General features: G+C 40.1%; 1 protein-coding gene across 1 annotated transcript in view; it reads right to left on the bottom strand.

Moving 5' to 3' along the window:
- LOC136866605 (gastrula zinc finger protein XlCGF57.1-like) overlaps positions 1-20,400 on the bottom strand; it is a 65,227-nt gene extending 44,827 nt beyond the window's left edge. Inside the window, exons 1-2 of the mRNA XM_068226925.1 lie at positions 19,773-20,400; positions 18,324-18,411 (exon numbers count right to left, since the gene is read on the bottom strand). Coding sequence (XP_068083026.1) covers positions 18,324-18,377 — 54 coding nt within the window. The 5' untranslated portion in view covers positions 18,378-18,411; positions 19,773-20,400. The remainder of the gene's footprint in view (positions 1-18,323; positions 18,412-19,772) is intronic.
- Between the last annotated feature and the right edge of the window lie 4,320 nt (positions 20,401-24,720).

Genomic DNA, 24,720 nt, shown 5'->3' with positions numbered 1-24,720 from the left:
TGATCTTGGGAGCATTTTGGTGAAGCCATGAGAGGGAACGATTATCAGTTTTTACAATAAGTTCTCTGTGATCAAGGTAATCAGAAAATTGCTTGAGTGTAATTACCAAGGCTACGGCTTCACGTTCGTAGATAGAATAATTGCGTTCAGTAAAAGAAAGAAGTCTACTGAAATAGGGAATGGGCAAAAGGGTGCCAACAACCACCTGATTAAGAACACCAGAAATTGCATGATTAGAAGCGTCGGTGTGCCCTTCAAAAGGTAAAGAAAAGTCTGGAAACTGCAGGATAGGAGCTTTAATAAGAAGAGATTTAATGGTAGGAAAAGCATGTTGTTGAGTAATTGTCCAAAGAAATTTAACATTTTTACACTTAAGGTAGTACAGGAGTTCAGCAATATGAGAAAAGTTGGGAATAAAATGGTTATAAAAAAGAAGCCATTATTAAAAATGTGCACAATTGCTTAACATTTTTAGGGGTAGAAAGTTGAGTAATAGCAGCAGTACGGTCAGGATCAACAGATACATCCTGTGAAGAAATAATATGCCCTAAAAATTTTACGTAAGTTTGAGAAAGGGAAATTTTAGAAGGGTTGATGGTAAGACCCGCAGTACAAAGACGAGAAAGCACTTCCGTAAGATGAGTAACATGAGAATCAAAATTGGGAGAAAAATCAATAGATCATCCACGTACAGATAGAGATATTTGTATTTAATATTGAAAAAGAGTGAATCGACAAGATGTTGAATAACCTGGGATCCTACATTTAAGCCAAAAGGAAGTTTGTAAATTGATAAAGACCATTAGGCATAATAAAAGCAGTATGCTTAGAGCTGGCAGAATGTAAAGGAATGTGATGAAAAGCAGAATTACAATCAAATATGGAAAAATATTTAGCATTGGCAAAAAAAAATTGAAAAGCATTTTGCATCTTGGGAAGAAGATAGGCATCATATTTAATCTCATTATTGAGACGAAGTTAATCTACAACAAAACGCGTAGAACGATTAGGCTTATTAACAAGAAAAGCCGGTGAGGCATAATTAGATGTAGAAGGGATAGTACCATCAGAAAGCATTTTAGAAACATGTTGCTGTAAAAGTTTCATATGAGGTGGACTTGAATGGTAAGGGGGTGATCTGCCGCGGGAAATATCCACGAGATCAATATGAGTTTCATAATTATGAGCAGTACCAAGATGTTCCATAACAACATCCGAAAATTGAGCAAGTAAAGAATTTAAGACGAACTGCTGCGAAGTAGTAGCATAAATATGTGAGGTAGCAAGAAGTTGCACAGTAGGGTAATCAGAAGGATTGATCAAAGGAATCTGAGTCGCAGAATCAAAATGAAAAGAAATAGAAGATTTCGGAGTATGAAGAGTTAAACCGGTGTGTGAGAAAAAAATCATACCCTAACATAAGAGGTATACGAACGTCTTGTGCAACGCAAAAAGGAAAAGACCATGAGAACTTAAAAATCTTTATAGTAAGAGTAACTTTACCAAGAATATGTAAAGGGTGGCAAGATAATGAAGTACATAATAAGTTAGAAAAACGTAATTGAAGGTGTGAACGCAACTGAAGTAATTGCTGAAAAAAATAGAAACTAAGAAGTGAGATAGAAGCTCCTGTGTCCAATAAGGCAAGGGAAGTTCTGTAGTAAGCCTATAGAAAAACAAAAGCAGTTCTAATATGCAACATAGGGAGAGACAGACGGCAGATCCCAACAGCCTACATACGGCGGAAGAGAGCGTTTCCCAAAGGAGGAGTAGAACACTTACGGGCGATGTGGCCATGATCTTGACAGCAAAAACAAGAAAGAGTGGTAGTAGGTGGATTGAGGGAAGGTGTGAGAGGAGTGGAAGGGAGAGGGAAATAACAAATGTAGAAGGAAGGGGGATAGAACCATAATAAGAGGCATTACAGTAAGAGTTAAAAGTATCCATTTCAGCTATGTGATAAAGGTGTGAAATAGAGGTGGGAGGAGAGAAAGGATTAATTAACTGGCAAAAGGGAGGAGCAGCATAAAAGCGAACAAGTTAAATAAGTTCCTAAGGGTGTTCAGGTATGGCCAGAATGACAGCAAATCCAGTAAGAGAATCTAAAAAATCATAAGTTGATTCCTCTGAACATTGATGACGACACAAAAAGAAAGAAATTAATTGCTCGCGAATTTCATATCGAAGAAAGTAATTATGTAAACAAAACGAAATTTCATCCAATCGTGAAAATCAGACATATTCTGTAAAAGGAAGTTACTGAAATGACCAGAAGTTTTAGAGTACAAAACAGAGAGTAAATGAGAAAATGAGGCTAAATTTGTTTTTAAAAATTTACAAGCGGCAAATAGGCAGTGTTAATTCCTTCGGATGCATTGAACTAAGTTGGGGAATGGAATCTACACATTACTTGATAAGATGAAAATTAATTGCTTGTGAATGGGAAGAAGTAGGAGATGGGGTAGGAGATTCATACAAAAATTGTGGAGAAGGGGTGTATGGTGGTGTGGGATCAGGTTGAGAGGTGGGTATGAAAAGGTTGAGAGGAGAATGAGGTGACTGACATAAATTCGGTTTGGTATTAGGAAATAAGAACCGGCCTCGTGGTGTAGGAGTAGCGTGCCTGTCTCTTACCCGGAGGCCCTGGGTTCGATTTACGGCCAGGTCAGGGATTTTTACCTGGACCTGAGGGCTGCTTCGAGGTCCACTCAGCCTACGTGATTAGAATTGAGGAGCTATCTGACGGTGAGATAGCGGCCCCAGTCTAGAAAGCCAGGAATAACAGCCGAGAGGATTCGTCGTGCTGACCACACCAACCTCATAATCTGCAGTTCTTCGGGCTGAGCAGCGGTCGCTTGGTAGGCCAAGGCACTTCAAGGGATGTAGTGCCATGGGGTTTGGTTTGGTATTAGGAAAGAAGGCTGTGTAATCAATAGACGGTTCAATTTTCAGAGAAGAGATAACATAAGAGGGCAGATCAGAAGACAAAGTAGAATCTGGAGTGAGAGAAGAATTATGGGACAATAAGTCATAATCATAACACGGATTTGGAGCAGACAAATTAAAAGCAATAGAAGAGGATGTAGAAGAAGTATCAGAGTGATATGGAGAAAGGTTATCTGAAAAGTAGGTCATGGTATACGGCCAAATAAAGACAAAAGAAATGAAAAAGATGACAAATCCACCAAAATAATAATAGAATTGTATGCACTGCTACCAACTTGCAATGTATGATGGGCAGTAATGGACGCTTTGCTAGGAGACTAGCAGTAAGTAACATTAGGGTAAGTAAATATTAACAGTGATAAAGTAGAAAAGCAGCGTACGAGTGATATATGTAGTAGCCAAATGTGCAGTGAGAAGGTCAAGAGCCCCCAGAGGACATGAAAAGGGACAAGAGAAAGGCAAATATAAAGAATGTAAATAAATATATCTAACAATCAATAAATAAAATAAATAAACGTCATAGATAGGAAACACCAGATAAGAATTTTGCCTAAAAATACAAAAAAGGAAAGCTCGGAAAGTGAGCAAATTATGCCTTATTTACAATATCCAAATGTTTAAGGAACATCAAGAAAAGAATTACGAACGGTGAAAACCAGAGGCAATAAGAGTATAGTTAATTATGAAAGAATTTCAATCAAAGGATGCAGGATAAGGATGAAGAAAAATACAAAAAGGGAAAGGAAATAAGGATCGAAACTACAGGAAAGATTCACTTTGCCGGGCAGTGTTTATAAAAGAAGTCTCACAAGTGCGGAATTAGTAATAGATTACACGTAATAAATCTCATTGTATACCATATTGGACATCAAAATATGAACATTAAAATAAGAATGATAGTTAAACCACCTTTCCAATACTTATCTTTCCTTATATTTAGGAAGTAAACATTACAACAGGCGCTTACTTCCTAAATATAAAGAAAGATAAGTATTGGAAAGGTTGTATTAACTAATAATAATAATAATAATAATAATAATAATAATAATAATAATAATAATAATAATAATGTTATTTGCTTTACGTCCCACTAACTACTTTTTAAGATCTTCGAAGACGCCGAGGTGCCGGAATTTAGTCCCGCATTTCTTTAACGTGCCAGTAAATCAAAAGACAAGATGGATGCATACTGCAATGGTGGATGTTATCAAACAAGAACAAACCAGCAACCAGCAGTCATCTATCTATCTATGAAGAACATGAATAGCCCTCAACTCACTGGGATTCAATCTGGGGTCCTGTGGGTAAGATGAAGGCACTGTACCTATAGAATAGGGAGGTTCAGTTATTTTGACACTGAATATAGTATTAAATAACCAAACTTTGGACTAGTCCTGGGATCAACTGATGTCAACAACTACCCACCATTTCCAATAACAATAGAATGATAGGATGCATTTGGATAAAGACTTCCAGGAGAACAACTGCAGAAACATCTACAGAAGCACTGAATGGAATCTCAGTCACTATAACCCACCCAGCCTCCACTTCAGAGGACCAGGTGCCTATTCCACGAATGAACTTTGCAACTTTTCACTTTGCACTTTTCATTTCAGTTTTTGTTCCACCATCACTTTTCAGATTTAGCTTGCAAAGTGAAAAGTGAAAAGTTGGGAATCTTTTCACTTTTCAAGCCTGTCATATTCCTCCATTGGTACAGAAATGCAAAGTGCAAAGTAATTAAGTGAAAAGTTTTCAGAAATTTTTGCAAAGAGATGATTCACTTTTCAGTTGTTAATTAACAAGTATGTACACTAGTTTCTTGGCCTAGAATTTGGTTTAGTGATATAAACATGTTACGACGAGAGCTTTTGTTATCATCAAGTGAGGACAGTGATGAAGAATCCAACAAGAGAACATACAAAGACAGGATTAATTTTCGTAACCTCACTTCGACAGAATTTTGCGAGTGTTTTCATGTTACCCCATTACAGGCTGACTATATTCTTGAAATGATTGGTCATTTATTGAAACCTGCAACAAAAAGAAGTAAATCCCTTTCCGAAAAGGAACAAATTCTGATATGCTTACATTGGTTAGGAAATGGTGCCCAGCTGCACGGTGTGGCAGCAATGCATGGGACATCAAAATCAACTGTTTGCAGAACTGTTACTAAAGTCGTAGATGCTATAGTACATGTAATATTTCCTAACATAGTACGTTGGCCTGATTATCCACATTATATAGCGACGGAATTTCTAATGAAGGGTGGCTTTCTTTCTGTGTGATGTACTCTCGTTAATATTGATGCTCCTACTGAGCACAAGGAGACATGGGCATCATTCTCTCAATATTATGATGATTGACCTTCTACAGTGCTAATGCTAGTTGGCCGGGTAGCGTGCACGATTCCAGGGTCTTAAGAAACACTGCTGTACGTAGACTTTTGACTCAGGTTGGAGGCCGTTCCCAGGAGCAGTTATATTAGGTGACAGTGCCTATGGACTAAAAGAGTGGCTAATACCCCCTCTTAACAGAAATCCTGACGATGCTGTTGAGCAACGATTTAACAAGGCACATAAATCGACACAGCGTATTGTTGAGAAGAGTATCGGAATTTTAAAGGAACGTTTTCCTTGCTTAAACCACTTACGATTATGTCCAACAAAAGCAGGAAAGGTGGTCTTAGCGTGTATTGCATTGCATAATATTGCACGTAAGGTTGGAAGAGAAAATGAAGAAGACTTACTTACCTTGATGGATGAAAATGAAGACCCCAATCCTGGAAATGATGAGACACCCGATTTAGACGCCGTTGCTAAACTCAATTCGTTATTGAGATATTTCACTAACTGAACTGAACAATAATATCTGTTTCTATATTAATAACATTAATTTTTATTTACTATACTATATTTCTACTAATCTACATATAATAAACATGTTAGCATGAAATTTAAGTTCAAATCAATCACTCAGTACTTTCATTGGCTATGTATTCTATGTATTCGTCTGTATTATAGACAAAATTCTGCGAAGCAGAAGTCGCAATGTCACTAGTTATTCTGATGGTGGTATCTCCAATTCCTTTTCCAACTTCAGGGTTTGCAATTTCCTGTGGTAAATTTCCACATGGAGAAGTTCCTTCCTCAGTTTTTATGTCACCGTATCTTCTTCAATGTTAGCAATAGGACGCGGGGAATTCGACAGCTTCCTTTTCTTTCTCCTCGGTGTATTTTGTAGGTTTTCGAGGTTTTCGCCACTGGGAAGTTCAGCAGGATTCGGTATTGGCTCCACGGTCGCTTGATCTTCCATGTAGCTTTCAGGAAGATTCAGCCCATCTAAAACGGCCGAATCTTTCTACAGGATGTCAAAGATAGCAGCATCCACCTCATCCAAATGTTTATCCTTCCCCCCTTCACTTCCAGTTTTCTTGGCATTATCTCTTTTTGCCTAAAAGCAAGAATTTAATGCTTCAGACGTAATATATATAGGTAAGAGGAAATCATTACATATATTCTTCAATCACTTCTACATTACAATTTTATGTAACATGCTGCATCGACATATGTGAGGTTATAATACCAATATAAATGGTCCGTCATTGGACATTATAAATTTTCCAGCTAACTCATTCCTGGTTGCCAGCGTTTCGCCCTCGTGTGCTAGGCTGGGTTCATCAGTTGGTACCTAGCACACCTACCAAGACGCTGGCTAGTGCATACCGGGGAGGCCACTGCGTAGGCTAATTGTAGCCACCGGCAGTGCCAATGCACTATGAGACACTTTGTCTCTTTATCAAAAATTGATGCCTGCTTGGCCATCAGATGATTAGATGTTTATTCCCAGTGGCCTACGCAGTGACCTCCCCGGTATGCACTAGCCAGTGTCTTAGTTGGTGTGCTAGGTACCAACTGATGAGCCCAGCCTAGCACACGAGGGCGAAACGCTGGCAACCAGGAATGAGTTAGCTGGAAAATTTATAATGTCCAATAACGGACCAATTATATTGGTATTATAAATTTACTCATTCGGAACAAATATTTCAGAATCCCTATGGGGATCAACATCTATCATCCGATGGCCAAGCAAGCATCAATTTTTGATAATGAGACAAAGTGTCTCATAGTGTATTGGCACTGCCGGTGGCTACAATTAGCCTACGCAGTGGCCTCCCCGGTATGCACTAGCCAGCGTCTTGGTAGGTGTGCTAGGTACCTACTGATGAGCCCAGCCTAGCACACGAGGGTGAAACGCTGGCAACCAGGAATGAGTTAGCTGGAAAATTTATAATGTCCAATAACGGACCAATTATATTGGTATTATAAATTTACTCATTCGGAACAAATATTTCAGAATCCCTATGGGAATCAACATCTAATCATATGTGCGGTTATACGAATTGATTTAAGCCATATATTCTCGATTAATGCATTTAATGAAAACGTAAATATTTACTTACTCGTGCACGACATTTCCATAATCCAAATAGATTATCCCTCGCGTATGTCCAAGATTTTTCGGCTCCAGCTAACTGCAAAGACTGAGCTTTCTTTAGAACTTCAGTCCACGCGGATCGCTTGTCTTCATGTAATAGATTATTTTTGAAGTTGCCAAAAAGAATGTCCCGTTTCTCCTTGACAACTTCTAAAACTGCTAGCTTCTTGTAATTTTCTTTCTTTCCCATGATCAAAACTTTAAAACTGCCGGTACCACAATTATCGTCAAATTCACCGCGAAAAATAAAGTATTAAAGTCATGGAGTATTATACAGTTTGACCATGGAATAAACATGATCGGTTCACTCATACGCAAAGACTTTTCACTTTGCAAGATTTGAAAAGTGAAAAGTTGCAAAGTGCATTCGTGGAACAGGCCCCAGCCTGAACTATGCTGAAGTAGCTGCACAATGGAAGTAGGCTGACAATCAATGTCACTACTTATCTGCATTTAGGGCAATCGCCCACGTGGACCGTTCCCTATCTGTTGTTTTCCAAGCCTTTTCTTAAAAGAATGCAAAGAAATTGGAAATTTATTGAACATCTCCCTCGGTAAGTTATTCCGATCCCTAACTCCCCTTCCTATAAACAAATATTTGCCCCAATTTTTCCTCTTGTATTCCAGCTTTATCTTCATATTATGATCTTTCCTATTTATAAAGACACCACTCAAACTTATTTGTCTGCTGATGTCATTCCATGCCATCTCTCCACTGACAGCTCGGAACATACCACTTAGACTCTCAACAATTTGGCAGAGATCCACGACAACATTTGGGAGATTGAGACATTAACACTAGGATTTCCAAACATTCTTCCTACCTACTTTTACCGAAGCGGTCATTTTGACCGATAGTAGCACGTATTCGTTTCTTGAGGATATTGGTGCCGGAAAAAGGTTCGAATTGAGTATAAAAACATCATAGACCATAACTTAATATCATGCATGACTTGTGAACACTATTATGAATAAATAAATAAACAAATAAGTACACTAGTGTTCTTCTTACACACTTCAGTTTACATTATATACTGTGCATATCTGCATCAATGTCACTTTCTGCTTTTCAACTTATTTGTCGCACTGTGCACGCACACTTTGCTTGGTCACCTTTGAAGTGAACTTAACCACAGACCAGTTGTATACAGATTGCACACCTTTCAATTGTCCTGTTCCCTTTGCACACTTCTTCCCTGATTCATGAAAAACTCAGCAAGACGCAATACTAAGTGTTCACTTGGGGTCTGATCGGTGGATTGCGTTTCATCTTTTTCAAGATAGGGAAAACCGTTTACAACATACTTGGCTTCCACATAGACAGCCAAACAATATTTTATACCAAACTTCTCTGGTTTATTGGCCATATACTGCATAAAGGGGCATTTAACTTCCGATGGAAAGAGCTATTCATCCACGGTAATGTTCTCACTTGGTCTGAAGCAAATAGTAAAATTAGATATAAATTTGTCCCGCACAATGGATACAAGCGCCAATTTATCAATTTTCAGGTGATCCCTGCTGGTAGACTTTTCATAAAATCGAAGAAACCTCATGATATCCAGGAAACGGTTTTGTGTCACAGTTTGGGAGAAAATACCAGGACCCCACTTCTGTGACGACAGATCAAGAATGTTCGTGTCCGCTCCATAAGTTCCGCGTGCATATAAAATACCAATGACAGTGTCCAATTCTTCCAAAGAAAGTCTCCGTTCAGGATTATTCAGAACTTTGCGGGCTCCAACCTCAGTATATCATTCGATGTGACGCAGCTTGGATTCGTCAAGAAAAAACGACAAGCTGTAGCGGCACAAGTTCTTTCAATGTGGCGTTTTTCATGTCCTGTGGAACCTCGGACTTCCCTCAGTATAGTTTATTGTCCTCGACGGCCTGGAAGGCTTTGTAGATCAACAAGAGTCTGCACTGTTCCAACCAAAGCGACTTCTTCGTCACCGACCATCATGTGCTAACCACGGCGATATGTTGACTCACCACAGCGTATGCTCGGCCTTCTGTAGTTGATATCGTGCTCCTTGCTAGTAATTTCATTATCTTCCTTAGTGTGTCCTTCACCTGCAAAATATAATACCAAACTTACTTACACTGTGCACTGAATAACGTAAATAAATAATGACTAACTTCAAATAGGCTTACCTTTGTCATCAGCTGCTTTGCAAGTGTGTGCGCATTGCAGTGTTGCGGTTAGTTCCCTAACCCTTGACGTCGAAGGCTGCTGTGTGATTTCATGTTCACATGGAAATTCTACAGGCTCGAAAGAACTAGAATCACTATCCGAACTATTTCCGATTGTCAAGTTATACACGTCTCCGCAATTATCCAGTTCTAAATCCGTCCCAGCTTCATCGCTTGATTGTGATGGGAAAATTATATGCTTAAGCTTCAGAATTTCGGCATTCATTTGCAGACTACGCGGGAACTTGTTTCTTCAGGGTAATTACAAACAATCAGGAAATCTAGTTTGAATGTTTGTAACGATTGAACACAATTGCCTGCTCGTTACAATTGCACACCTTTCATTACTGAACAAATACTGACTATATTTTCCTGTCAGTGTACTTGTATCATTGTCTGAAAAGAGCCAACAGCTGTCCCATTGCAGCACAACAACAAGTTATATTCAATACTATGGTAATAAAGTACACTATAACAGCTTGTTAGAATCATACCCCGTTCTAAATGACTGCCACAAAAAGTCTGATGGGGTAGCTACTGCAATACCGGTCAAAATGACCGCCCGGTAAAAGTAGGTATATGACCTCATAGCGCTAACTAGAAAGGAGTTACGGATTTTTGAAGCTATATGCCGAAAAGTATACTTAATATCAATAAAAGTATGTTCTAAACGTATAACGAGAGTGATAGCGAAAATAAAAATTGGAAATGGTCATTTTGACCGCTGCGGTAAACCTAGTGTTAACTATAGTAGAGACTGGACTTCTGTTTTGATTCATCCATTGCACAAGAAGGAAACGTGACCAACATGAACACTTATCAAGGAAACTCACTGGTACCTGTCACAAGATTTTCTCCACCTATGACAATACCATGGGGGATTCAGAAAAGGGTGCTCTTGTACTGAACAGATACTCAATCTGAAGTCAGTGCCCTCTCAAGTAAAAACGGCTGGTAAGATATACACCACAGTCTTTGTCGACACTAAGAAGGCATATAACTCAGTCGACAGACCTACTTTCATTAAAATCCTGTAGGAATTAGCACTGGACCACAAGACTCGTGGATTTCAAATAACACCAAATCACGCGTGAACGCTCTCAGAAAGTTTTGAAACCAAGGCAGGTGTAAGACAAGGAGACAGCCTCTCCTCTTTCCTCTTCAAAAGTGCACTGGAAAAGGTAGTAAGAGAGTGGCAAAAGGAGTTAACTAGACTGGGGATACCATGTATTATTTCTATGTGACACAAGTGGAATGGACTGCATGTTGATTTTCTGGCATTCACTGATAACCTGGATCTTCTAATTCAACAGAATCAATAGTGAAATAACTCAAACAACAAACAGCAAAAGTAGGAATACTCATTTCATTTGAGACAAAACAATACATCAAGAACATCAGTGAATCTCCTTGTACACTGAATCTGCAGCAAGGAACGATCAAGACATCCAACAGGTTAAGTACCGGGGAGAATGGCTGAAACGCAATCTCTTTGAAAGAGTACGGAACACGGTTAGTGCTGTGTGTGTGTGCTCCCAGTTTTCGATCATTAGCAGGTGTAGTGAAGGCATAATTTGTTACGAAAAAAGTGAATTTCAACTTTAAAAGTGCATGATGTTTACTTCACGACATCACTCAGTGCTGTGCAGTGGATATTTTAAATATAAACAAAATGTAATTATGGGAAGAGACAAGAGGAATGCGGCCAGCCATGGAACCAGGACCGAGATGGGGCCTGCAGATGGAACGGTAGTGAAGCTACCCTAGCGGACAGCATTGTCCAGCAGGTAAGGAAACCTCTACAGTCCAAAGACATTATCTCGGCTATCGTTAAGGCAATAACTGAAAGTAACACAAAGGCCATGGCTGAACAACTCAAGGCCACCCTGGACTTCAACACTGAGATTATCAATGAACTTAAATTTGATATTAAAAATGGGAAATTGAACTGAAAGCAGTGCAGGATGAACTCAAAAAGAGTACTGATGCTCTAGAGCAATATCAACATAGAGGAAGTGTGCGTGTTAGGAATTCCCTACTCACCGAATGAGAATTCAGACAAACTTTCTGACAGGTTGTTTAAAGATAAACTTGGACTTGACATTGCCGTGCAGGAAACTGATAGGTCTCGCCAAGTTGGCAGGCCGGGGCTGGAAGTGAAACGGCCTATAATAGTGAAATTTATAAGCAATAGGAAAAGAGAGGAAGTCTTTCGTAAGAAGCGCAGGTTAGCAGGCACTGGAATCACTATCAGGGAGGACGTGACTGCGGCTCGGACTCTAATATTAAAGGCACCTGTAGATAAACTTGGAGTGAGAAATGTCTGGACAATAGAGGGAATCATTGTAAAAAAGAGGGGAAACCAGACATAACATAACAATGGATGAACTGAACTCTCTCAAATAAATGAACAATACCATAGTGTAGTATCTCATCCTGTGTCTGTAGATTCTACTGTGAAATAGCTTTCTAGTTCCTTAACTGTTTCTTTCAATGTGATTTCCTTATTTGTAAAAAATTCGTAAAACAGTCGTGTAGCATTCACAAGTTCCACCCACACCTACAAACTCTTTCTCTTCTACTTATTTCTGAAATGCTCGCCGGCAGGTACTTAAAGCCTGGGAGTACAGCATGTCAGCAAAACCCTATTCTAGACTAACTCTTCAACTGTATATTAGTGTAATTTTATTAATCTCCTTATTTTATTATTATTTATTTGTCTTTATTGAAATGTTCAAACATATGCTAGGGGCTTTACGTCGCATCGACATAGATAGGTCTTATGGCGACCAAACATATGCTATGTGTATATAATTATTTGTGTGTGTTATCAGTGTCTGTTCCAGGAATGTGTCGTCTACCCTTTAAACATGTCAGCAGCCGGTATCCTTGAAACTACTGTTACTGTTGACAAGGCATTCCTGAATGTCATTGACCAGAGTGTATTCCTAGACGACAATAACCCTCGTGTACCTTCACCAACTGCTTCTAGCCCTCAGCCTACTGAACTGCTATTGAAACAATCACTGTCTCCGTTCTTGGGAACTCTACAGTGTTGCCATATCAATTCCATCTCACTCCTTAGTCACACAGATGAAGTTCATTCGAAAATAACAACCCGTAATATGCATAAGTTGTTTATTACTGAAGCCTAGTTGTCCGATAAAATTAGATCTACCCTTGTAAAACTAGAAGGATATACTCTCTATCGGCATGATCGCACTGCCAGACGCGGTGGTGGTGGTGGTGTAGCAGTGTACTGTAGAGATGATATTAAAATAGAATAATTATTAAATCATCATCTGGCATCACTCCACATACGGAATATATGTTTGCTGAGACCATAATTAACCGTCAAAAAGTATTGATAGGAATTGTCTATAAACTACCGAATGTTACCAACATCTCCGACCTTGAACCTGACCTTCTCAAACTAGTACCAACCTACGAACATATACTACTTCTTGGTGACTAACTCAAAGAACTTGGCCCCGATTGGCAAACCAGACCGAATCAGCAAACTATTTACCTCCATCAACATGACGATCTTACCACTAGATGCAACTAATCATGTTCATACACTTAGATATACAAGCCATACTGGAATTGACCTCCTGATTACAAATAACCTGCATCAAGTTCTTACGTACAGTCAATTTCCTGTACCTGGCATCTCAACTCATGACTTAATTTACCTGTGCTACTCCCTACGTGTACAAAAATACAAAGCTGAATGCATTAGTTATAGGGATTGAAAAAATATCGATCTACAACAACTAAAAAATGATGCGTACAGTTTACCTTTGGAAGATATAAAGCAGTTGCAACACACAGACATGAAAGTGACAAGATTTAATTCTCTACTCATAGGACTATATGACAAGCATGCTAAAGTTAGGCAAGCTAGAGTCACTTTCTCGCCTGCACCTTGTTTAACAAGCGATATAAAAGCAATAATAGCTCGCCATGGCACAATGTTCCGTCGATACAAGGAAACAAATAATGAAATAGATTTTGAAGACTATCATCTTTTATGTAACAGAACAAAGAAATTAATTTGCAACAGCAAATTTAATCACATTAAAAATGCAACAAAGAACTTAAATGCACGTGAAACCTGGAACAAACATCGAGCTATGGGAGTTGGAAAATGCAAAGAGCCAACTTTATCTCTCGGTACACTTAACTCTCACTTCGTTACTAACCCAATAAAGGAATCTCCACCTCAAAATCAAATCAATCTAAATGAAAGAATCAGTGGCCCTACAGAAAATGAACATAATTTCTCTTTTCACCCTGTCAGTATAAATGATGTAAAGCGTATTTTAAATTCAGTTAAGTCACAAGCTAAAGGAGCAGGCTTCATAAAAAACATTTTTGGCACGGTCCTACCAAATATTACCCACATTGTAAACCACTGTCTCACCACAGGGACGTTTCCAACTGCATGGAAGGATGCTCAAGTAACCCCAATATTAAAACATAAAAGTACCACAGCAAATGCGCCATCTGATTACCAGCCTATTTCAATTCTAACCCCTCTCTCAAAAGTTCTTGAACGAGTTGTACACGAGCAGCTAATAGAATTCTTAACCGGACATTCTCTCTTTGACCCATTGCAATCTGGCTTCAGAAAGGGACACAGTACTACGACTGCACATCTTCGGGTAACAGATGACATAAGACGAGCAATGGACAAACGGCATGTGACGATACTAACACTCCTTGACTTTAGTAGTGTGTTCGACACGTTAAATATAGACATACACTGAAGAAAAAAGAAATAGGAACACCCAGAAGGAGTGGTGCTACATTGCTGCAAATGAACATACAGGACGAGTGTTCGGTTGTGATTCGATGATTACACTTCCAAGTCCCTCAGACTGCAAGTTTGGACAACAATCAATACAGGATGTGCCCACCACAGGCTGCAATACATTGATAATACATGGACTTAATAAGGCCCTGGATCTCTTCCTGACGAATTGTGGCCCATGCTCGCTGCACTGCACAGGTCAGTTGTTCCAGAGTTGTGGGTGGCTGAGGACGGTCGGCCAGTTGTCGACCCATCACGTCCCACACATGCTCAATAGGACTAAGGTCCGGGGATCTGGCGGGCCATTCTAAGGTTCTGATGTCGTGGAGAGCTTCTCTGGAGATGCGTGCAGTGTGAACCTGGGCACTGTCCTGCAGAAACATCCCATGAACAATGTTCGCCATCATAGGGACAACCACTGGATTGAGTACCCTATCAACGTACTGTCGAGCAGTCATAGTCCCCTCAACAAGCACCAACTGAGATTTCACATTGAAGCCAATAGCTCCCCAGACCGTAACGCTTGGTGTTGGCCCTGTGTGCCTCTCGACAATAAGATCAGGGCAGCCCCTCTCACGGGTACATCGGTGCACACGATTCCGGCGATCACTGCGGGCAAGACAGAAGCGTGATTCATCACTAAAGACGACCCTATGCCATTCGTCGACCCATGTCGATATTTCTCGACACCAGGTCAGTCTTACACGTCGCTGTTGTGGGGTCAATGGAATACCTTCTGCAGGGACACGGGCTCGAAAGCCAGCTGCACGAAGGCGATTACCAACAGTCTGTTGTATAACGTGGAGTGCCACAGCTGCTCAAATTTGCGCTGCTGTTGCATGGGATTCCATCCGGGCCATCCGAATGATGCGGCGATCCTCTCTCACACTGTCAGTCGCGCTGGGCCTGTGCCAGGTCTACGAGTGTGGGTACCTTCATTTGACCACTGCTGCCATACACGTTATACCGTAGATGCCTGTCGGCCAACACGTGCAGCGACAGTCCTTAGCGATAATCCAGCCTCACACAACCCAATTATCCGAGCCCTCTCAAACGGCGACAGTTGTTGATAGTGTGCTCTTCTCTGTCATCGAGGCATGTTTGACGGGGAACTTCACTGCACAGACTGCAAATCAACTACGCTACACCAGAGTCCGTATACTGGAGTTGATTCCTCCGCGACCATTCACGTGGGGAGACCTGTAGCAACAACCAATGGGTCCGAAACTTTGATTGTTTATGTACCTACATGGCATCGTTCCATATCTTGAAAATCACCACAAACGACCAATGCCTTGATGGTGTTGCAATTTCCATTTTCTTAAGTGTACTATTATCGAAGCTGCGCTTTCTGCATGTCGGCCCGATAGCCCTAAATTTTTTTGAGTCATACCTTACAAATCGTCGCCAGCGAGTAGCAGTAAACAATCAAAGATCCCCGTGGGCTGTGAAATCATTCGGTGTCCCTCAACGGTCTGTTCTAGAGCCCTTACTGTTCATCTTGCATATTAATGACATAATTTCCACACTTCAGTATTGCAACTACCACTTATATGTGGATGATCTGCAGATATACAAACACACCACTACAAACAATTTACATGAGACAGTTCAGCATATTAATTCGGATATTGAAAGGCTTACCGCCTGATAAAAACAACCACTTAATCCTAAATCCTCTTAAAGCACAAAGTAATATCATAGGAAACTAAATTATTACATGTAATAAGCAATATCAATCCTTCTCAAATCATAATCAATGACATACCTTAGAAATGTAACTAATCTTGGAATCTTCATCAATGAGAATCTGACCTGGAATGAACACCTAGCAAATGTATGTAGAAATGTTCATGCAACTCTCTATCCCCTGAAACGTCACAAAAAAATTTTACTTCAAAAACATAAATTAAAATTAATCCAAGCACTACTATTCCGAATTTTAGACTACTGTGATACGGTACTAGTCAATCTAAATTCTGAACAAGCTTTGAGACTTCAGGGGGCACAAAACTCATGCATACGATATGCCTTCCAACTGCGACATGACGCTCATGTTACACCATATTTCAATACATCGGGATGGCTTCGCATAAATGAGTGAAGGAATTTTCACCTAATGACACTTGTTTACCAAGTACTCTCGATGAACATTCCTACTTACCTCTCTTGTAATTTTAGTTATCTTTCCTCATTCCATGAAATTAGTACCCGTTCTGATTCTCTACTTGAAATTCCACTAATACTAACGAATTTCTAGAATGGACATTTGGCACCTTACTTCCTCTCATAAAATCAATTCTGCCTGCTGAAAGTTTTTCACGGGAACATAAAACTGAGTTGTGTGAGTCATTGTGTGTATGAGGTGTGAATGGGTTTCCTTCATTTTTATTATTATTATTATTATTATTATTAGTATTGTCACACAAATTGCGGTACTGATATGTAGACCTAACTTAGTCTTACAATTATCTGTCCATAGCATTATTTCCTTTTAGAATTCCTATGTCTCACTTCTATGTTTACATTTTAAAATTTTATTGTTTATAGTGGTTAAGTGTAAGGGAGGGCTGTGAGCTCTAACTTCGCCACAAATGTAAATCAGAAATAGATAAATAAATAAATAAATAAATAAATTATCAACTCAAGTTAATAAGTTACAACTGGCATACCAACTGACCAAGAACGCCGATGACAAAAATTGTCTCTCCCACAACTTTAAAATGAAGCACTACAAGTCAGCCATTCACCCGAAGCCTTATATCCTTAGGATGTCTAATATTCAACAGGGAGGGACACACAGACAAGCTCAAAACTCAGGAGAGAAAAAATTGAGGAAGATATTAGGACCAGTCAAGGAAGGGAATGAATACAAAGTGGATCCAACCAAGAGCTCTATAAATAACATGAAAAAATCATGCATGTAACCAGGAAGAGACACCTAGCATTTTATGGACATGTATACAGGATGCATCCTGCCAGATTGACCAACCAGCTGCTTGTTTACTGGCAAAAGAGGAAGACCCAATCATCATGGTTGATGGAAGTAAACAAATATCTGCAGGAAGTGGGAGGAACAGAAACAGATATACAAGACTGGACATCTCTCAGGAGGATGCTTAAACAAAACAAGTTCCAGGACAAAGCAACAAGAAGGAAAACAGGTACTCTCTGGACAAAGGAGAGAAAGGAACACAGCAAGAGAAAGGGCAAACATCAAAACCCACCGCAAATGTAATAGTTGAATATCGTGGTCCTCATTCGGTCTATACGAAACAAGAAGAAGAATAATGATAGGACACATTTGAAGACAACCAGGACTTGTTCAGTTACTTTTCGAGTGAAGTGTAGGTGATATGAATGGTAGGGGTATACCAAGATAAGAATATGACAAGCAGATTAGAGCAGACGTAGGATACAGTAGTTACGTAGAAATGAAAGGATTACCACAGGATAGGGCGGCATGGAAGTCTGCATTAATCTATGGACTGCTGACTCAAGAAACTACATCAACCACCGCTCAACTGATGGCCATCGACAGCGACATGCTACATTGTACAGGAATGAAACCAGGCTGCCATCTAGATGTGTCATGCAATGAAAGGAGACACAATTAAACACCCACTGAAGTACTCTTCAAAAGATGGCAAGTTTATGTTTCTTGTTATGTACCGAACTTCATTCAAAGTGAAAATTAATTCTAGATTTTAGAATGCAATAAATCATTTGGAATAACCCTGTATAATCACAACCTAAAAGAGTAGTACATTATGAGATTTCATTTCCAATACTACGACTAATTCCTTTAATACAAATTTTTGAACATGAATTGAATTCCAGTCACTACAAAGTAACCTGGAATGATACTTACGAAATGTCCTTCACGCCAGACTGGTTCCTTCTTAATCTCAATTTTCTGGTCCATTTCAAACAGTAGCAGAAGTATTTACATGAACTGTCTACTGAAACAAGAAAAATAAAATACATATATTACTATTTTTGGAGTCAAAGTGTACAGACCAACGATGTACGACTGCATGGAATTCAAATCACAGGCATATGGATTTTATTTCAAACACCTCACATGCACTGGCTGGGACTGAACCATGGGCAACTTGGTGAGAAGCCAGTGGCCACTCAATGTCTGTAGACTGGTTTGATACAGATCTCCATATCCCCATATCGTGAGCTATCCTCCAGGTACATAGACTGGTTTCATACAGATCTTCACGCCACAGTATCCTGTGCTTACCTAATCTTTTCTATGTAACTATTACATCCCCCATCTGTTCTAATATGTACCAATGCCCAACCAAATTCCTACCCCATACACTTCCCTTTGAAATCAGCTGATTGATTTCTGGGTTTTGCAACATGCATCCTATTAATCCTTTCTTTCTTTCTATATGTCAACTTGTACCAAATTTTTCTCCTCTTATCAACCATATTCGCTATCACTTTATTTCTGACCTGAATGATCCATTTGACTTTTGACACATTTCAGTAACATTATACTTTCTAGCAACAACATTTAATATATGCTAGATAACAGATCCAACTGAAACTACGGCGGTGAGTTTGTCTGGAGCATTACCAGTTGACACACTGTGTATTTGCTGAGCAATGTGACAAAAAGACATGCCTGGCCATGGCAAAACCACAGACAATCCTGAGTTTATCTACCTCTTACAGAGGACTGCACACGGCCAAAAGAAAATAATTAAGCAAATTTGATGTGTATCATACAAGTTTGAAAATGGACATTTTACACAACGGATATTAAGAACCTATATAATCATATGATGTGGTGTAACAGAAGACTGCTGAAGGTGAGATGGGTAGACTGAATCACAAATAATGAGATAATGAATCGAATTGATGAAAGGAAATTAATTTGGTTACATTTAATGAGAAGAAGAGAGAGAATGAGAGGACACTCAGGAATTTTTCAGTTAGGTTTTGAGGGAAGTGTAGATAGTAAGAATAGCAGGGGTAGAGCATGGCATGAATATGACAAAACGATTAGAGTTGGTGTAGTAGTTACTTAGAATGGAAAAGGTTAGCAGGGGATAGGGTGGCAAGGTGTGCTGCATCAAACCACTCAAAGGACTACTGATGCAAACAACAATTAATACCTTTCAGATTAACATCCTTTAAACACAATTAATGTTACAACCCCACAGATTCTGTTCTGAATAGTATTTAATACATCTGAAATAGACATTCAGGTTATTGGGTTGTGTGGAGTACATCTAGTAGAGGCTATATTAATTACACTATAAAAAGTCAAAAACACACCTGTGGGAATTTAACACATTACCTCATGTCATATGATGTCGACTTGTAGAAGAAACTGGCGTTCAAGCGACCGAAATACAGTTAAATTGAAATTTCTGCATATGGCAGCTTAGATGGCTTGGCACATTGGTGTTTTTATTTGCAGAGAAAAGTGAAAAAAAACAATTCTTTAATGAAACGAGCCGTACAGAAACAACATAATTACTGGGATAAAACTGCCCTACAAGTTAATCATAACTGAGTGTGTTTTAAGTATCCAAAAAAGCAGTAGTAAACAACAGAACGCCACTTCGAAACCGAAACGCTTACAGGTAATTGCCGTATTTGGACAATTATAACTATTACGGCCCTCTTTGTCCAGACGAATATACCCTCGGTACTAATCGCTTACTTAATAATTATACCCAGCATGAAGTTGGGTTATGGCACAGAAAACGACCAAGCATATGCCGCACATCTGAGTACCTAAAGCGAAGCATCAACTAACAATGCATAACGACCAGTTAAGCGATGGAAACAAATATTCTACACAATGATACACACACTCAAGTAAGTCATGCAGTTTTTCACTCGAGATTGAACAACTGTACCGCTAATTTGGCTGGAAACGCGCTGAATTTTTAACGGCAATGAAGCAACGTAACCATCGCACTGCAAACTGCTCTATAATTATCGCAGCTTGCTATCGACAAGTGTGAAGAAATCTTTTTCTTCTTGAAATTTAATTGGGCTCGGTATTTAACTAACACCCAGTTCCAATACTGTATGAATGAAACGAGTGTGAAGAGATACTACCAGCGCCTCCTAGAGAGGCCTCTAGGAGGCGCTGATACTACCGTACCAATGTCTTCTAGGTTACTCCCTCTTCTTCTTCTGCTCCTTCTTCTTCATTCTTCTTGGTTAGTTGTTGGACATCGTCGTAAGGCGCTACGTCCAGTCACTGGCTTGCGGGTTAATTAATGTCTGGGAGAGGTGCCAACGTTAGAAGAAATTAGTACACTACGTAAGAGTAGGGTTAGCTATGTAATGAAGCTAATTACAGCAGGTAATGATGAAACTTAGGAAAATACCAATTTTATTTAGGCTAAGCTATCAGGGCATAACACAAAAACACTGACACACACGTGCTTGTGGTCTGTCACGACGTCTTACTACAAACAAACAAGACCGGACCACAAATAAGGGTTGGGATGTGAAAGTCCGTACCTAGAAGAAAGGAAAAGGTTACAACTGGATGTTACAGGTAACTAAAAAATTGAGTATTAAGTCTACAACGCGAAAAGTCGTTTGGAACACTAAACACGAAACATTTAACGGCAGTTGATGACCCGCGTTAAGAAGCTTAGCTATGAATTCGCGACGTTGATGTCATATGTCTGACACTGAAGAAAGATGTGATTTACATAGTGTGACTGTCAAGGAACTCAAATCTCTCCCCTACCGCGCGGTAGTCTTTCTTGCTACCATCTTCACAGCCTGTCTTTCTTTGGGCTATTTCCCTTCGACCTGGAAGACTGCCAAGATGGTGGTCATTCCTAAGCCGGGGAAGGACAGGCTGTTCCCGCAGAACTATCAACCTATCAGCCTTCTTTCTCACCTTTCCAAAATTTTTGAGACACTTATTCTCCATCATCTCAAGGGTTACCTTTCTACCAGTAATATACTGCGACGGAGCAGTTTGGTTTCCGGTCCAAACGATCAGCTCCCCTAGCGGTTTTACGCTTAGTCCAGTATATTACGGGATCGTTCAATATACGGCGTAGCGTGCCAGCGGTCTTGTTCGGTGTCCAAAAAGCTTTTGATACCGTCTGGCACGACAACCTCATCGTCAAAATCGCGGAACAATTTCAGGTTCCCACGTTTTTGGTCAAAATTATTCAATCTTACCTTAGGAATCGGCAGTTTTTTGCCACTTGTGAAGGTGCCAAATCCACCCTTCGGCAACTCCTTGCGGGCGTGCCACAGGGTGGAGCCCTATCACCTATCATCTAGGCCCTATACGTGAACGATCTCCCGAAGGTTCCTGGTGTGGAAGTTCAACAGTTTGCGGATGACATCGCAGTTTATACCGCTCAGCGACGATATTGCGATGCCACCGCCAAACTTCAAGCTTGGATCGACAAATTTTTATACTGTTGTACCAAGAACAGGGTAAAATTAAATCCGGAAAAGACCCAAGCCATTCTGTTTTCGTACAGACGGCCGAAATTTCGTCATCTCCACATCCGTCGTCGTGAGTTGCCATGGCTGAGCAAGGTGAGGTACCTTGGCTTGATCATCGATAGGGGCCTCGCCTGGAGATGGAATATAGACCAGGCCCTCCAGAGGGCGTATGCCCGGGTAGTGGCCTTGAGCCCCCTTCTCTTCAACAAACACCTAAGTGTTAGGATCAAGCGGTCTCTTTACTTGGCGTGTATCCGGCCCATTATCCTCTATGGATGTGAGGCCTGGTGCTATATTCCAAGGACGCCTCGTGGTTGTCTCCAGGTGCTTCAAAGCAAGGTGCTCCGCCGTATGTCCCGCTCTCCATGGTACAAGTCCAATCTTCGCATTCATCGTCAGCTTCACGTTCCTATCCTGCTTGAAGAGATCAAGAGGGTGGTTTCCCAGTCGAGCGACGAGGTATCGCCCTGCTAAAAAGGGTAATCAGGACCAGGAAACCTAATACTCGTTTCAAGTACCGCGGACCCTGGCTCCTGTACAACAAATTCTAAGTTTCGACACAGCCTATTCATTCTCACGTTCCAAATTCTGTTTCTTGAGAGGGCCCTTCTCCCATGTTAATACGCGACTTCACGTAGCGATGACGGGGTTTCAGTTCTGACCTGCCCTCCTTCGGACAGGACAGAGTGATTTTTCCCCCACCCGTGCAGGCAAAAAGCGATTTTCCTGGCTCATCAGGGATTCCATGGAGACCAATGAGTAAAAGGGCACTATATTCGCCCTGGGGCTCCCATCGACTCGTTACCTTGGAAAAAATGTGATTTACAGTACCGACTGCTCGTCCGCATGGACATAAGTTACTTTCGATAAGATTAAGGCGATAGAGATGTACAGGCGTACAGACATGATTTAGACGGAGCCGTATGATTGTAGTAATATGACGCCGAGTGTAGTTACCAAAAGCGAACCACGGTTTATTAGCAATGTCAGGCATAAGCGTGAATAAGTGCTTCCCTTTAAGCTGGGAAGTTAGGCGCCATTCTGCACTCCATTGATCGTGGATGAAGTGACGACAGTGTTCCCATAAGTCTGTGTGAGGAACTGCGATGTAGTAGTCTAATCCGGTACCCAGAGCTGCCTCTTTAGCTAGGTTATCTGCTGTGATGTTACCTTGTATTCCAGAATGGCCCGGAATCCACGTGAATAATACATTAATATTACGGAGGGACAAGTCATTACTTAATTTGCGTAAATTTTGAATGTACCAATTATTTGTATGTTCGGGATTGTCTAAAGCCATCAAAGTGCTTAAGGAGTCAGAACAAATTAGAGCTTTTAATATTCCGGAATATTTTATGTACAATAAAGCCTGGCGTATTGCAAATATTTCGGCCGTGGAAGAAGAAGCTAGCTGTGGGAGAGAGTATTTTTTGTTCACAGCCAGTTGGGGGGGGTAAAATGCAGCACCTACACCAGTTGGAGATAAATTCTTCGAACCATCAGTGTAGAAAGTGATATATTACTCGTGGGTACACAACGCAAAATGAAATAGACTGTTCGTGACATGACTATTTGTTCGTAGTATTGGAGGACTATTTTCGAAGATAGTGTGAAGAACGTCGGGTTTAAATGTACTAGCTCGAAAAGGTATAAAGTATTTCGGCTGGTTTAATGTTTGTACCATGCTAGTACGAAAGTGACCGAATAGGTTAAATGCCCATAATAGAGCCGGTTGATGTACTTCATTAACATTCCGGTTTTGATAATATTCGTGCAACAGCTGTAGTTTCGGGAGGATTGGGTGGCGATATTTATTTAATTTGTTTAGAAGATATTTGCTGGCGAGTAGTCGTCATCGAAACTTTAATGGCGGTTCCGATGCTTCAGCTAAAAGTGCGTTCGTTGGGAAGGAAGACACAGCCCTCATGATTAAGCGGAGTTTTTTAAACTGAAAGGTATCAAGTTTGCGTAGGTGGCTAAAAGATGCTATATCAAGAAAGTGACAGCCATATTCGAATACTGACCGGATGATATTTTTATATACCGTAAGAAGGACATATGGATCCGATCCGCAGGTGCGCTTAGTGAGAGATTTAATGATATGATATTTAGTTTCTAATTCGGAAAGAATATATTCGATATGTTCTTTCCAGAGTAATTTGTTATCAATTTTAATTCCTGAATATTTGATCGAAGTTTTGATACTAATCTCACGAGAGCCAAAGGTAATTGGCGTATGATCATAATTTCGTTTCCTCGTAAAAATCATTGCAGAGGATTTTTGATATTCTGTTTCTAAATTATGATGTAGAAGCCATCTATGGAGGATCGTTAGTGTACGTTCAACGGTAGTACGGGATTCAATTGCCGATTATTTAATGGAATAAATAACTATATCGTCAGCACATTGTAGGATTCTAGCCTGTTGAGAAATCACCCGCTCTAAGTCAAAGGTATATAACAGATATAAGATAGGGCTCAAAATATCACCTTGTGGGAGACCTTTGGAAGTGTAGCTAGAATCGAGACTCTGGCCATTGTTCTTTATAAAAATATGACGATTAGTGAATAATTGCCGTATGATATTAATAAACGGAAGAGGAAATTGCCACTTATGTAATTTGGCAATAGGTACTCCGATGTCCACATTATCATATGCTCCTTTTATATCGAGAAATATAGCCGTCAAAACGTCACCTCGACTTCGAGCTAGTAATAAGTCTGTAAAAAATATATTAAGAGCGTCTGCCGTACTGCGGTCTTTCAAAAACCCAAACTGATACACTGGAAGTATATTATAATATTAT

The sequence above is a fragment of the Anabrus simplex genome, chromosome 3, assembly GCF_040414725.1.
Source record: "Anabrus simplex isolate iqAnaSimp1 chromosome 3, ASM4041472v1, whole genome shotgun sequence".
NCBI lineage: Eukaryota > Metazoa > Arthropoda > Insecta > Orthoptera > Tettigoniidae > Anabrus > Anabrus simplex.
This window is presented reverse-complemented; position numbering and strand designations above follow the sequence as displayed.